At 40.1% G+C, this 14440-nt stretch overlaps 1 protein-coding gene across 4 annotated transcripts in view; it reads left to right on the plus strand.

Moving 5' to 3' along the window:
* Positions 1-14440, plus strand: part of TNFRSF8 (TNF receptor superfamily member 8) — a 31121-nt gene that overhangs the window by 13360 nt on the left and 3321 nt on the right. For 2 of the 4 annotated variants that reach the window (XM_072026958.1, XM_021273560.4), the window contains exons 3-11: positions 6137-6227; positions 8693-8818; positions 9239-9394; positions 9497-9590; positions 10041-10321; positions 10534-10644; positions 11194-11232; positions 12381-12430; positions 13214-13418. In XM_072026958.1, the coding sequence (XP_071883059.1) occupies positions 6137-6227; positions 8693-8818; positions 9239-9394; positions 9497-9590; positions 10041-10321; positions 10534-10644; positions 11194-11232; positions 12381-12430; positions 13214-13418 (1153 nt within the window). Of the gene's footprint in view, positions 1-4117; positions 5706-6136; positions 6228-8692; positions 8819-9238; positions 9395-9496; positions 9591-10040; positions 10322-10533; positions 10645-11193; positions 11233-12380; positions 12431-13213; positions 13419-14440 lie in introns of those variants that run through there. The other 2 variants (XM_038166778.2, XM_072026959.1) reach the window with 2 other exon arrangements.

The following is a 14440-nucleotide window of genomic DNA, read 5'->3' on the forward strand; positions in this document are numbered from 1 at the left end:
CCTTAATTAGAAGCGTTTTAAAGAAAGACAAAAAAAAAAGAAAGGCAGTGGTGAAGGCGGGTTGGCCTGATGGGTCAATGAAAGAACAAGGCCAAGGGATCCCTGGCCATCCCTTTGCAGAGCAGTCCAAACTGTTACGAATTGTAGTCTTTTCTTTTGGAAAACATATTACAACTCATGCTAACTCAGGTACCTTTCTTTGACTGCAGTCATAGAAGGATTCATGAAATTCAGTCTCTATCTCCCTCCAATTTAACCGGATGCTAAACTGAATTGAAGAGCTCCTGGTATTGGAGCAAAAGCAGGCACAAAGTACTAACCTGATAGAGATGTGTGGCTTGTTCAAGTTTGTTCCAAAAATGTGAATGGGTTAACATCATTGTGGTAGGCTTTCTGCTACACCGGCACTTGTTTACTGTAACAGCTTACCTTCTTGTTCAAATATTTATCTGTTCTTCTACAACTGTCATAAAGACGCAGTAACTCTACACTGTGTCCTCAAGTCCAATCCAGATCAAAAGAATTCTGATATAGCAGATCCAGAAATTATATCCGTGAGGTTTCATGGTGCGTGTGTGCACAACAACAGTCACGCAAAGGGGCGGCCCTGCTCCTGGCTACACAATGCCACCGACTCTCCTGCCCTGAGTGAAATGAATGTGCTGCCACAGGGTGCATTGTTCCAGTGCAGTAACCCTCTGAAAATCCAACTTCACCAATTCTAACAGCAGTTTTCATTCAAATCAGCTCCTACAACTGATTCACGCTCTGAAAGCATAGTTGGCCTGCCTTAAACAGTCAAGGAGTTAGAGGGGAAGGGAAACGTGTGTGAAAAGCAAGAGAGGAAGTGGGATTGCATCCTGGGATGGCAAAGAGATTAACAGGATTAGCATAATTGCAGTAGACACGTATTTCCATGTTGCTGGCCCATTCTTAGCACAGATCCATTCATACAGTTTACTCAGAAGCAGCAGGAAGCACAAAGACCTGCTCTGCATCAATGTAGGATTCCTCACCCCCAGCCCCCAATACTGCTGTGATCTTTCTTGAATGTTAAAGTTTTAGTATTTTACATACATACTAAAAGAACTTTACAAGTAGAGATAGAGGTGTGGTGGTTGTTTGTTTTTTTTCTTTCACTGGTTGATTTTACTCCCAGGTTACAGGTATGGGCCGAATGGGATGTAAGGATTTGAAAGATTCCAATGGCATATTTATATGTATGGCTTTTTGACTGTTGGACAATACTACATACCATTGGGATAAAATTTGGTGTTTCTTCATTGAACTGTTTGCTTCCCTGTTTTTCAGGGAACACTAGAAGGTGTCGCAGATGCTGCCTTAAAAAGTGAAATTGTGCTAGGATTTTGAATTTCTCTGGGTAAAGATGCTGAGTCCTGTTTCTGTCTGTCTTTGGAAATGTGACATTGCATAATTCTGCCCTTGCAGTAATGAGGACAGTAACTTCTCTTTGTTCTGTAAAACTTAGTGGAGGTTTCCTTGATGAAGCAAAGCCACAGCCTAGTTGCTGATGAATATGAATTATACCACGTTCTTCGGGGTTTCTAGGCATTCCAGGAAAAGGTGGGAACTATCACATCCACATCCTTCCCACAAAATAAGCAATAAGAAACAAAAATAATTAAGTGAATCTCTTCTCAATGACTAATTGACTATTTCTAAAAGTGTTTTGGAGCCAGGGGAAATAGCACTAGAAATATATCAGAAATGTCTTAATGCTGAGGTTTTTGTTGGCAAGGAGAGCAGTGAATGTATACTGCGCTTTTCTTTCCCATGTCACATTCTTGAGCTCTCATATGATAAAGCACCACTTTTTACATGAGTTTTTCCCTTTTCTCCTCAGTGTCCTCATGATTCCTTCCCTTCTTTTAGGTGATGCCTGTTCTGATTAAGGCATGATAAGAGGGACATTTTCTTTAAAATCTTGTACTGTTGGCTACCATCAACTCAGTCGCAATTCTGGAAACCCAGCAGAGCAGACTCTCACAGCTGCAGCTGTTGGTAACGCAGCTCAAAACAGGTCTAGCCTCAGTATGTATGCTGGGGAGATCAATGCTGCTGCCACTGGTGGGAATTTTCCTCAGAATTTCCCTCACCTAAAAAGAATCAGTATTTGCCGTCACCAGATTCCTTTATAGCTGCAGTGTAACAGGACAACTTCTGAGAAAATTGCTTACCCGCTTTGGACTGGACAGATGGTTTTCTGTTCCACTGGAAAAGCTTGAGAGAACACAAGGTGTAAGTTCTGCTGTAGCAAACTAACGCCTAATAGGTGTTGGCTTCACCTTAGCAATTGCACTACTAGCAGGATAAGAAGTGTTTTCAGTGCTAATGGTGACTGGCAGTATGCATTCTGTCCTGGAACAGTGAAACAAACATGCAGTAAGTATTTTGCAGCCCTTACAAATGTGGATGGATTTGGTGGTTGAAGTCTAGATTTCTGCCATTAAGAAGCAGCCAACAGTTGAGGAACGAACCACCCCTTCTGCCCCCAAAAAACAAAAAAAAAAAACAAAACCCACCACCAACAAAAAACCCTCCACCACCAAAAAAAAAAACCAACCAACACCCTGCATCAGTCCTATCACTTTGAATCTTCCTGCAGAGTGATCTAAGGATTTAAGATACTGGTCAAATCAAGAACATGCAGCTTTCCAGAAGTACTGAATCATGAAGGGAGAGAGGCTGGTAAAGCTGCAATCCAGAATCCCCTGTGCTTCTTGTTGAATTGTTTCCAGCAATCTCTTCCTAATTTGAGCTCCTGAGCTCATCAAAATCTCAGAAGTCAAACAAGCTGACTTCCTACTGCAAACTTGCACCCTAACTGTAGAAGAGATATAAGACGTGGTATTTTGCATGTGGGAAGAGTAGTTACAGGTGGTGAAACTGAGGTAATTTACATATTCAGTCACTGAGTGGGTAAATTACCTCAGTTCAGACCTTTTGCTACCCACTAATAATGCATATTTTTGTTCCCTTTCTACATATGTTTAGCTTGCTACCTTTCATTTTAGTTCACTTATTAGTCTGACATTGATTACACACAGAAAAATAAAACTATTACATTATCTTTTTATGGCTGACATTTCTTAACTTTTTCCCAAATGTAGCCTAATCAGTCAGATCTGTGTAGAAACTTAGATGGCATCATTGTTTTATGGAAGACTGGCATCTTTTGAGACCTTGGCCATTCACCTCTGCCATACCTTCAAGGCATGTTCTTTGGGCACTGATTTGTTTAATTCCTCCACAAACTCATGGGAGTTTAGGGTGGAGAGTGGTCTTATGGAAAGATTTTTTTAGGTGGTTTCTCAGACATAGAATTGTGCATGTTATGATTTGTTAAAATGACCTTTTACAGCAGAACACCTTGGGGTTGCCTCGTACAGCTGGCTGCAGAGCTGGGCTTGTAACTGGATGCTTCACAGCAGCATTTGTTGTGAAGCTACAGGTGTTATGGAGTACGTTACGGAGTATCTAGTAGGCTGTAGTATATAGCTGCCCTCTTGTGGAAGGAAAAAAATTGTTGAGGACTTTCATATGCATATTTACATAATTGTGCAGTAGTTACGTGTAATTCAGGCAGTAATTTATCCCAGCACTAGCATCAGGGGAAAATTCATAATCCCGGTTTGCACCACATTACCTATGAGCTGCGTCTTGTCCTCAGCTCAGGATTTCAGTATTTTAGACAGGATCACTTTTTAAAAAGTAGCTCTTCAGTCACACTTGTAGGCAGAGAGTATTCCTTTAGCCCCCTAAAGAGGCAATTACACAATCTGTAAGTTTATATGCTGTAGGTTTACATGTTTATATCATTCAAGAATTGTGTCCCCATTCTGATTTAAAGTTCAGCATCATTTGAAGCCAGAGTTGGTTTTCTAGGAGAGCAAGGAAGGGAAGAGCAGTTTTTTTGTGGTGGTGTTTTACAGATCTTAAAGAGAAACTAATCCGGGATGATTTACATATAGCAAGGATGCTGTTGTTTCTTAAGTTTTCTCTGTAAAACTAGTCAGTCCACTTCATACCCCTGAAATGACTCCTAAATAACCCTGTGTGTAAGTGTGACTGGTCTCACTGTCATTTCCTGTTATTTAATTTAGTCTTAGATGGCTGGCTAACCGGGGTGCTTCTACACGCCGATGGAAGGAGATTCCACTTCCTTTTCCTATAGTCTGAGGCTTCCTCTTCAGAAAAGACAAATACAGGGTACACATTTGTCAACTTGACCTGAGTCGGGCTGAGCAACCAGATCTCTGCTATTTCCCCTGTATAGTAAGGTAGAAAAAAGCGTTTTGCAGGGAGGCTCTGTGGCCTCGTGGTTAGTGCACATATGTAAGGCAGGATTTCTCAGTTCTGTTTTCAGAGCTCAACAAAATTTAATGGTTTCAGTGTGTTTCTATTTCTTGTACTTCTGTTAATTTCCTCCTCGACTGAAAGTTCCTGTTTTCTCATACGACTTGGGGCAAGTTATTTAACTTGTTTATTTATTTATTTATTTATGGTCCAGCCATGAAAAGAACAACACGTTAAACAGGAGACTGTGGTTTTGAGATCAGTTAGTAAGGTTCTGCACGGCATACAAAGGCAGTAGGAGGCACTAGGTATTCTTTTTGAGGCTGGTGGGAAATTCACCTTCAGAAGGTGGGGTGTACGTTTCTTAAAATGTTTGTTAACTGTCCTACATGTATCCTGTGGGAAAATCTCTGGAGAATCTGCTGATTCAGTCTTTACAGAAAAAAGTTGCCAGTTATATCTTGCAGCAAATAATGAAAATGAAATTATCAGATATCAATGTTTGTAGGGGATTATTAGGGGAGATGCCAAATTCAAAAATCAGACTTTCTCATCAGAAAACCTGTAGTGCTGTAATTTCCCACAGTCCATAGTCACCCTGCTGTATGCAAATGAAGCCTTATTTTCTGCTTTTTGGTACAGTTCATAGCAGAGTGATTTTTTCTAAGCTAATATTAGAACTGTTGTGGCTTTTTTTATTTTTAATCTAAACAAGTATCAGTTATGTAATCAAATTGAGGGTTGCTTGTGAAAACCTTCACTCACTAAAGAAGTGGGATTAATTATTTGAATAAGGGCTTCACTGTGTGAATAAATATTTGCAGCTTTATTACCAAGGCAAAACCCACCTGTTCTTAGTGTAGGAATTGTCCCCAGATGAAAAGTAAGAGAATGTATTGGTTTGCAGTAAACATATCTTTAGGTTGCTAAACTCAGATGTTATGAGTGGATAAATAACTGAACAGAAAGATTTGTTTGCTGCATTGATAAATAGTATGAGAGCAGCTAAGCACAGTAGGGTAAACAAACAGGAAGAAGTATGAAAACACAGATTCAAAGATGCCTAGAAGTACAGATGCGTAGGGTTAACAAACATGACAGGATATGAATAACCAATATACGAACAACTGCAAATATAAAGAATGAGTTTTGTGGGTTACAGCCAATTTAGCTAGCCTTAGGTGATGTTCACTATGGCACCACTTCTCGTTTCTGTGCAGAGCTGGAAATCTACTACAGATATTTGGGGATTCTATTTTTTATTTTTGAAAAAGTTCTTAAGTCAAGATGGGATCATTTTAAGGACAGTGTTTTTTAGCCTTTTTTCATCTGTTCAAGTGCAACAAGGTTTTTAAAGGAGAGGGAGACTGCTACACAAACTTATCTTGGTAAGCTTTACTATCTTGTACCTAAGTTTCAAAGAGTGTCTAGAGCACTGGCTGAAAACTATTTTGGTAGAGCAATGCATTTGCTCTCATAGAACTATGCATTTTATTGCATGAAACAAGGAGTTAAATTCTCCGTTCTGAAATGCTTGATGAAAAGGTCAGGCCACGGTATTTATTCCCTATGTTTGAATCACTTTCAAAGACAAGAGCCTGCTAGGTGAAGATACATACTGGATTATTACTAAATACACTGAATATTACACTCGTTACTTAACTTTATGGACAGCAGTTATCTATGTGTTTTGGAGGATGGTTGAATTGTCAAAAATCTGTAGACTTTTCCCTACTATTTGTAGTCACCATAATTCGAGACCAGTGCTGGATTTGCCCTAATTGTTTTCTAATTGTGTCTTTTCTGTTTAAATTTCTAGCCATCGCTCACCTCATCTCGTTCCTGTGATACACACAAGAATTGGTTCTATGATGAAACTTTACAAAGGTGCTGTTACCGGTGCCCCTCAGGTCAGTATGTTTATGATGCAGTCAAATTAACATGGAGCCTTTCTCATAGACGTAGTATGAACTGTGTATATCTGCAGAATTGCCTTTTGACCCTGAAGTGCAATTTTGTGAACCATGATCTGGTGTGGATCCAGATGGGAGTTTGTTCTCCACTTCCCTGCTCCTGTTCAGTCTGCATTCAAGCAGTCTAAATTGCAAACAAGATAACTTGCAATTATTGTTTTTTTCAGTTGATTGACACTCATAAGTAGCTAGAAGTAGCAGGTGTTAAGAATTAATTTCAGTTTGCCTCAGGGTATGAAGTAGCGTAATGATATTAGGCTGAAGATGTTTCTGATCAGAGACACAAAGTATAAAGTGATTGTGCAGAAAATCTGTCATTGTCCTCATATTCAAACCAGTTTAGAAAGCATCTCACATGAGGAATGGAACGTTCACTCGTCAGGGGACAGAGTGAGCTTTGCTAGATGCTAGCTGTGAGTTGGAGGCATATGAGCTCAGAAGCAGGAAACATCTTAGAGAGACAAGGGTTCTGGAAATGTCTGAAGCGCTGTGGGTGGGACATTTGATGGTACTTCACCATCATCAGTCTCTTCTTTCAGAAACGTTTTCTCTTCTCTCTCTCTCTCTCTCTCTCTCTCTCTCTCTCTTCTCTCTTTTTTTGGAAAGGAAATTTTTGACATTTATGTGTGCTCTAATAATACAGAGAGGTTTGGTGCTTGGTTGGTAGCATTTGCATGCTAGGGACATCCTGTACTGCTTCTGGGCACATCACTAGAATCATTCAGAAAATGTATGAGAAAGCAAGACCAAAGGATGGAGAAACTGGTCCTGTAAAAGAGGAAAAGGGGCAAGGACTCTGAGCCAGTTCCAAGCAAAGAAGCTCTTTTCTCCTTTAAAACCATACTTTGCAAATCCTAATGTCTGTCTCGGACATCTTTTGTCATCCTCCAGGGTCTCCTTTACAGCAAAAACTTAGAATCTTTTTTCATTTTAATCTTCCGCTACTCCTTCAGACAATAACACATTCACATCTGCTACTAACTCAACTTCTCGTTGCAAAGAGTAGCTTTTCTAAAATTCCATTTACTCCAAGTGAACGTATTAGAGTCTTGATGCAGTCTGGCTTTACTTTCCTTGGTGTTCCAACCTACAGATGTAGACCTTTCCATCTGAGCACACTGGCTCAAGTGTAAGCCAAATCATCTGTTTCAAAGTTAATTTCAAGCTCAATTTCAATATAAACTTTAAACCAAACCTCATAAGATAATTCAAATCGATTTCTACAATTGCCACATTTCTTCTCAGGTGCTTAATTCTTCTTCAGGTAAAATGACACTTCATACCTTGGACACCAGAAGAATGTTGTCTTTCTGTTCATCACAGAACAGAAAAAAGCCCCCTCTCAAAGGGAGGAATAAAGACTTTCACATGAAATAATAATGTTGCACCTTTCTTCTGTTTATTTTGTTTATATTTTACCTTTTATATTTTCTTGTTATTGTTGTTTTGGGGGCTGTTGTTTTTGCTTTTAGATTCTAAATCAGATATCTAGCTCTATGAGATAGTATTGCATTCAACACTGAAGATAATTTCCTACTCACAGTTAACAGCAAATCCTCAGGAGTGAACGAACACACGTATTCAAAAAAGGAAAACACTTGTTTCGTCTACTTATTTCCAGTACATTTTTCTGTACATACCATTGCAGCTGGTATTCCTTCTGCTTGGGCTTTGATCTGGTTGTTGAGCTATTAACACAATGAAGGACAGTAAGATATGACTGGACAAGCTTCAGAGCTTGTCTACTTGGGGCACACATCCCCCAAGAGAGAGGGAAATTTGCTGTTTCATGTGTACAGGAAGTCTCAAATAACTATAGTTCAAGCTTTTGGGACGTTGTGGGAGGAGGAAGGAAATAACACGCACGTGGAGGTAACTTGCCTGCAGCTTGAATGCTGAGATTCAGACCACTCCAGCAATCGTCCCCAACCTTCAAAAGGAAATCTCAGACAAGTAGTTTTGAGGAAGTATGAGTGATGTGTTTTAAGCTTGTCTGGTCGTATTTGTAGGGCCAAATATAACATAGCTGGTTTTACTTATACTCCCACACCATGCTTGCCAAAGCAAATAGTAGGTGAGTTATTTTCCTGCCAGGTCTTCCATGCCTGTGGTTAATTAACCCTTTACAACTGAGTGATGCGGTCTGGTGCTGAAAGTGGGATATATTTCTCTCTCGTTTACTACCCATGAAACATTCAACTCTGCCTATCTTTATGCTGCTGTTTCAGCTTTTCCTTTTGCTTCTGCAGCTGTCACTTTTCCTTACCATTGTGGTTTAACCTTACAGGCAGCTAAGCACCACACAGCTATTCACTCACACACTCCCGCTCCAGTGAAATGGGCATGAAAATTGGGGAGGTTTCTGAACAGGTATCCTCCACATTTTGTTTTTCTTTCTCCAGGGTATGCTAAAAGGAAAGCCTGTCCCACGGACCCAGCTGAAGACTGCATGAGATGTGGACCTGAACAATATCTGAACGAAGAATCCCAAAAGCCACATTGTGATGCTTGTGTGTCATGTACAAAAGGTAGTTGATTTACTTTTTATCACACATACTTTACCATTAGAGCCCCTCTAAATATTGTCTTTATTAGTATTTTATTAATTTAGTATTTCCAGCAGCAAAGTTATCTGCCCTTGGCTACTGCTCCAGAGAGCAGAATGCTACCTTGCACATAACGAGTACCACTTCTTGTTTGGCCTGGGACTGCCTGAAAGTTCTCACATCTAATGCCATCCAAGTCTGATTTCTGCTTTCTGTCTTCTATTACAAACTATTGTCTACAGCTTTGTCCAATTGTGCATGACTTAAATTGCCATCACAAAGAGTGCCAGCAGCCCATTCTGCTTCCCAAGCCTTTGAAATGGTGTTGCTCAGCTTTGCCTCCTGCTTTGCCTTTCCCTTGCAGGGTGATCATTTGCTACTCCATCTGTTTCTTTCCTGCAGAATCTGACCTTGTGGAGAAAGTGCCCTGCTCCTTCAATTCTAGCCGCGTGTGTGAGTGCCGACCAGGTCTGTTCTGTCAGACTGCTGTTAAGTACACCTGCATGCGATGCCAGCAGCACACTGCTTGCAAGCCTGGTTTTGGAGTCAAAGTCAGAGGTAGGAATTCCTCCCTATCTAGTTTGTCTTTTCTGATCTTGGGCATAGTCCTGGACCTATGGCATTTTGGTTAGTCTGTCATCAGTCATTGTTTTCATTCAGGCACCTCAACAACTGATGTTGCTTGTGAAGAATGCCCCCCTGGGACCTTCTCTGACCAAACCTCCAGCACTGACATCTGCAAGCCCCATACTGAGTAAGTGCATAGCTTTTTGAAGTGTTTAAATGATTAGCTGAAGCTAATAAAAGACCCGAAGGGACTCCTGTCACTTCTTCTGGTGCAAAGTATACAAATTCATTTTAAAGGCAATGGGATAGCTTTGAGCCTATGTGCAGAGTTTTGAAGGCCCCTCGTTATGCTTGTTGCACAGCTCGATACTGAAGGAAGGAAGGACTCTCCCTTGCCTCATTTTCTGCTCTCTGCGTATGGTTAGTTTATATGCACAAGTGATTTTCAGGTTTGCATCCAGGTTAAGAATCAGTGCCACAGAGGTGAGATGGAAGTTAATGACTTCCTGACCAAAAGCAATAAATGCACATGGTACAAAAAATGACTGAAAGTGATGTTTGCTGTATAGAACACCTTAGCATATATCAGAGCATTTTCTGTCAGTGCTGATACACTGTTCTCTCTTTCATTCCCTAGCTGTGCCAAGTTAAACAAAGTAGCACAAAGCAAAGGAAATGCCACACATGATGAGGTTTGCCTGGACCAGTTGCCCACCTACCTCACCCCAGGCACTTTCTCCACCAGATTCAGCAATGAAACAAATAACTCTGACCTACTGAGGCTTGAGGCGAACTTGGTCACTATTTCTAGTGCTCTTTTAAGTGCTGCAACAACTGAAAACCCTAGTTCTACTCCCAAGCAGAATGCTCCGGCTGGTACTCTTCCCACCTCAGACAAGGGGGAGACAACAACAGGAGGTAACGAAGATTTACTCTTTCTAGCATATTTTACTTGTACGTATCTTTAGTAAAAACAATTTTTATGTGAGAGCTTCCTGCAAAATCCTTATGACTTTTAAAATTATATCCATCAAACACACAGATCTACTGAAAGTAGGCAGTGCTGACAGAAAAGGCAGCACTCTGCCTCTTCTTGAAACCACTGTCCTCCTTTTTCCCCTTCTGAGCAGTAGGTCTTGTTTGGGGAGTGGTTCTCTCTGTGATGCTGCTACTGGTAGGCATGCTGTTGTTTTGGAAATGGAAGATATGCAAGAAACGAATCTTCATCCTCAAAGGAAAATGTGAGTTTTTAAAGCTATAACACATAGCATGCTGTTTAACCTCCAAGGATATGCCACCTGGGAACTATAATATCCTAAAACTTTATGGAGGCCAGTAAGGGAGATGATATTTACGAGCACCTGGTGAAGACAGGCCAAATGTTCTAGGCAATCTGTGCAATATGTTGGAGAACCTTAGAAAAAGACTGAAACGGCTGTTAGTTTATGGAGGAAGATGCGAAAAGCTGGGTGGGGAAATGGTAACGGGTGATTTTTTCTCTCAGCGCAAACATATTAATGTAAAAATAAATATTAAATGATGCCTGAAGTCTTTTGTGAGTATTTTCAGCTTACTGGGAGTGGGCTGGACTTGGAACCTGTTTACTGATTGTGACTCTCTGTAGCTTTGCGTAGAGTTGAATGTGGGGTGTGCCTGCATAACTACATTCCCTCTTTAATAGAAAGCAGGATGTGCAATTTGTAGGTTGCTTGTAGACCTGTGGGTGTGGTAAAGCTGTTATAGTCCCTGTGCATCATGATTTTTGTTAAACGAATGTTTTATTTTATCAGCACATCTCACTTCACACAAATCCAGGATCAGATCTGACGGTGAGTGACTGACTGACCAGAAATTGTAATACATATGATTAAAGAATAAATGGCTAGTCTTAATGTGGAGTTTTAATTTATGAAACTTTAAAACATGGAACCAATTTAAGTCAAATGAATGTACCTGTAGACATGCAAAAGGCCAGTCCTGTGGTCTGTCCTGTGCAGGCAAGTACTGCTGTGAATATGACAAGCCACTAGATGGCAATTTTTTCCCATTGCACCTGAGTGACTGGGTGATGCAGCAGTGTGGGGAGGCTTTGCTGGAAAAAATGTCAGGTTCATTTCTGCGCACACAAATTTGGGAGATGTGTTCCCAAAAAAGTGGACGTTAGCCATAGCAATCTATACATATCTCCTGGATTACAGCCATTTTGCTTAATTAACTAATCCCCTCTTAGCATTTCCACTTCCACTGATTGCTCTATTGTCATCTATTGTGGTAGATATTTCTGATCACCATACATCAGAGCATTTTCCACTCATTTATTCAGGAATATGATTTAACACCTCTCACATGAGCTCAGCTTTCTCAAAGTGGAATTGTTACCTCCTGACTTGCTTTACACATTAGGAACTGTTGCTCTGCAGCATTATAGAGTTGATGTTGAGAATAAAGGTGGATGCATGTCAGAGCTAAATTAGTAGGCCCGAGCCTGTCTAGCTTCATGGTATTGTAAAAGGATGCTGAACACTCCCTTTTTCCCAGCTCCCTTCTTTCCCTAGTGTTCCCTTCCTCCACCCTTGCATAAAATCCCACCTTCTTTATATTACTGACCACACAATGACCTGATGCAACTTGTTAATCCAGTAGAAAGCTATTCACTTTTTATTTTTTGATTTATTTATTTTGATAAGACAGTCTTCTACTTCTTTAGAAAGCTTAATCAGTTCATCATGTGATTAGGTGAACACCAGTTTTGGTGTGTGGAAAGTGATAGGACCTCACATGGTTGGCAGCAATGTGTCACTGCTTCACCTCACCCCTACCATGGAAGTGTGTCCTCTGTGGTAACGAAAGAAAGATACAGGTGAGTTAGGTTGTAGAGTAGTTTAGGACGTGGGTGGGTGATATTTCAGAGAAAATATTAATGTTCTTGTGATTGCTGTGAAGTCTCTTCTGATAATTTTTCTTCTTTCCATTGCAGGTTCTGATCTGGTGAATGGTATTCCGAAACAGATCCCTTTCTTTTCCAATGTAAATAACTAACAATATTTTTTAAATGTTCTGTTAAAAAGTGCCGGCCTTTTTATTTGTCATTTTCTCTGTAACCTGTGATCCCCCAGGTGCAGAGATGAGACATACGAGGGATTGCTACTTTCATGTCTTGGGCTCCATTTAATGTAGTGTTAAATAATGTATTTCTGCCAGTTTTGCTTCTGAAGGGAGTATTTAAATTTGGAAAATATCTTCTTAAAGTTTTTCCTGAACCAAATCCCTTCAAATTCTTACTTCCAGAATCTATCTTTCTTACTGATGTTATATTCTTTGCTGAAGGGTGCCACTGAGCCTCAGTCCCCATAATGCAGCTGCTACTGTATTGCAGGGTAGCACGCTCTGCAACAGAGCATGCAGTATAAGACATGCAACAAAAAGTCAGAGTGACAAATAAGCAGATTTACAAAGGTTCATCAGAATCTAAATTGCAGACGTATCAGGTGGAATTTACCAAAGCATCCACTCAGATTCAGGAAACTAGATTTCAGTGGAAGTAAGGTACATTCTTGCAAATCTCACAAAAAATAAAATAAAATCTGTGCATTTAGCTTAAGAATGCTATTTTTAAATATGGCCTTAAGTAATACAGGAACCTAATTCAAAGGAACTTAAGTTCCTCTATCTGTTAGGCACTTTGAATTTTTTTACTCCCTGTGACACTGGTGCTGTTATGTTATTCTGGCTGCTACAGAAGGATTCAATGGACCTGTTACAATGTTCTTTTTGCATTGACCCTATTTCTACACGTCTCTGTATTTGCAGATCATGCTTACTACTGATCAAGGGCCAGAAGAGAAGGAGCTAATTGACAGAAACCTACCTTTGGAAACCAATAACAACTTGGTTTCCAGCACAGAAAAAGCTTGTAGTCCTGATCTGAGTCTAACTGATGTGACACAGAGCAATGGAAATGCCCCAGATTGCCCTGTCGATTCTCGAGTGAGAGACCACACAAATAATCGAATTGGTAAGTCTTGCCTTTTTTTTTTTTTTTTTTTTTTTCCAATTTTTAAGCCACAGGAACATAATATCATTCTGAAATTATTAGTAAGCTGGAAAATTATCTGAAGCTCTTAACAGAGCTGGCCCTGGACGCTTGACGCTGTTTACCATATGCAGGTTGGGTTATTTCATGTGTGTGGGATATGTATGTATGTATTTACTTATTTATTTATTGCTGTGAGTCAAATCCAAGGAGTTACAATGGCTAAGCTGATCCAGAACTGTTTTCTTAGGGTTGCTGGGATCCAGTCATGCTTTTCTAGAGGGCAAGAGGAGACAAAGCACAGAAAGAACAAGGAAAAGGAAAGGCAGAAAATGTATTTTCTGTTTTTAGTGCCACAGATCAGCAAAGATTTTTGTTATTCTAAGCAGTTCAAAAAACAGGCTTTTGCAAAATGCCAATTCCCTGAATTGGGAGAGAGAAGGCTGTCTGGGGAGGCAAGGTAGTCAAAGAAATGAAAACCAAAACTCCTTAGCATTTCCTACATTTCTGTACAGTGTTGAACTTTGCCCAAGGACTGCTTTTAATACAGATATTTTTGTTTTTCAGAACAGCGGGAACATAAACATTGAACTATCCATAGCTATCTTCCCCAGATCCCAGTTAATTTCTTCTTCTACAAGATTCTTGTGAATGTCTTACTGCCTTTTCTGATCTGTCTTTCTCCTGTAGTCCTTCAGCTTCATTACAGGAGGGCTAGAGCTACTTGATCTAGAATGGCCAGAGTCCCCATGGCAGTGATCCAAAACCACAGTGTGGCTTAAAATGAGCAGGCCGTCTTTATCACTCAGTATGTTCAATACTTTTATTATAAAGAGATAAAGAAATAGGCAAAATGTGTGAGTTACATAAGCTTTAGTGGGTTAGTGAATTCTGTGTTTTCACAGTGACAGACTTGATTTGCATACCTCTGATTTTAAAAAAGAAGCAAATAAAAGTTGAGTAACAAGTTAAAATTTTGCATGGAAAGGAACCATCTCTAGGGA

Source organism: Anas platyrhynchos, chromosome 22, assembly GCF_047663525.1.
Source record: "Anas platyrhynchos isolate ZD024472 breed Pekin duck chromosome 22, IASCAAS_PekinDuck_T2T, whole genome shotgun sequence".
NCBI classification, from domain to species: domain Eukaryota; kingdom Metazoa; phylum Chordata; class Aves; order Anseriformes; family Anatidae; genus Anas; species Anas platyrhynchos.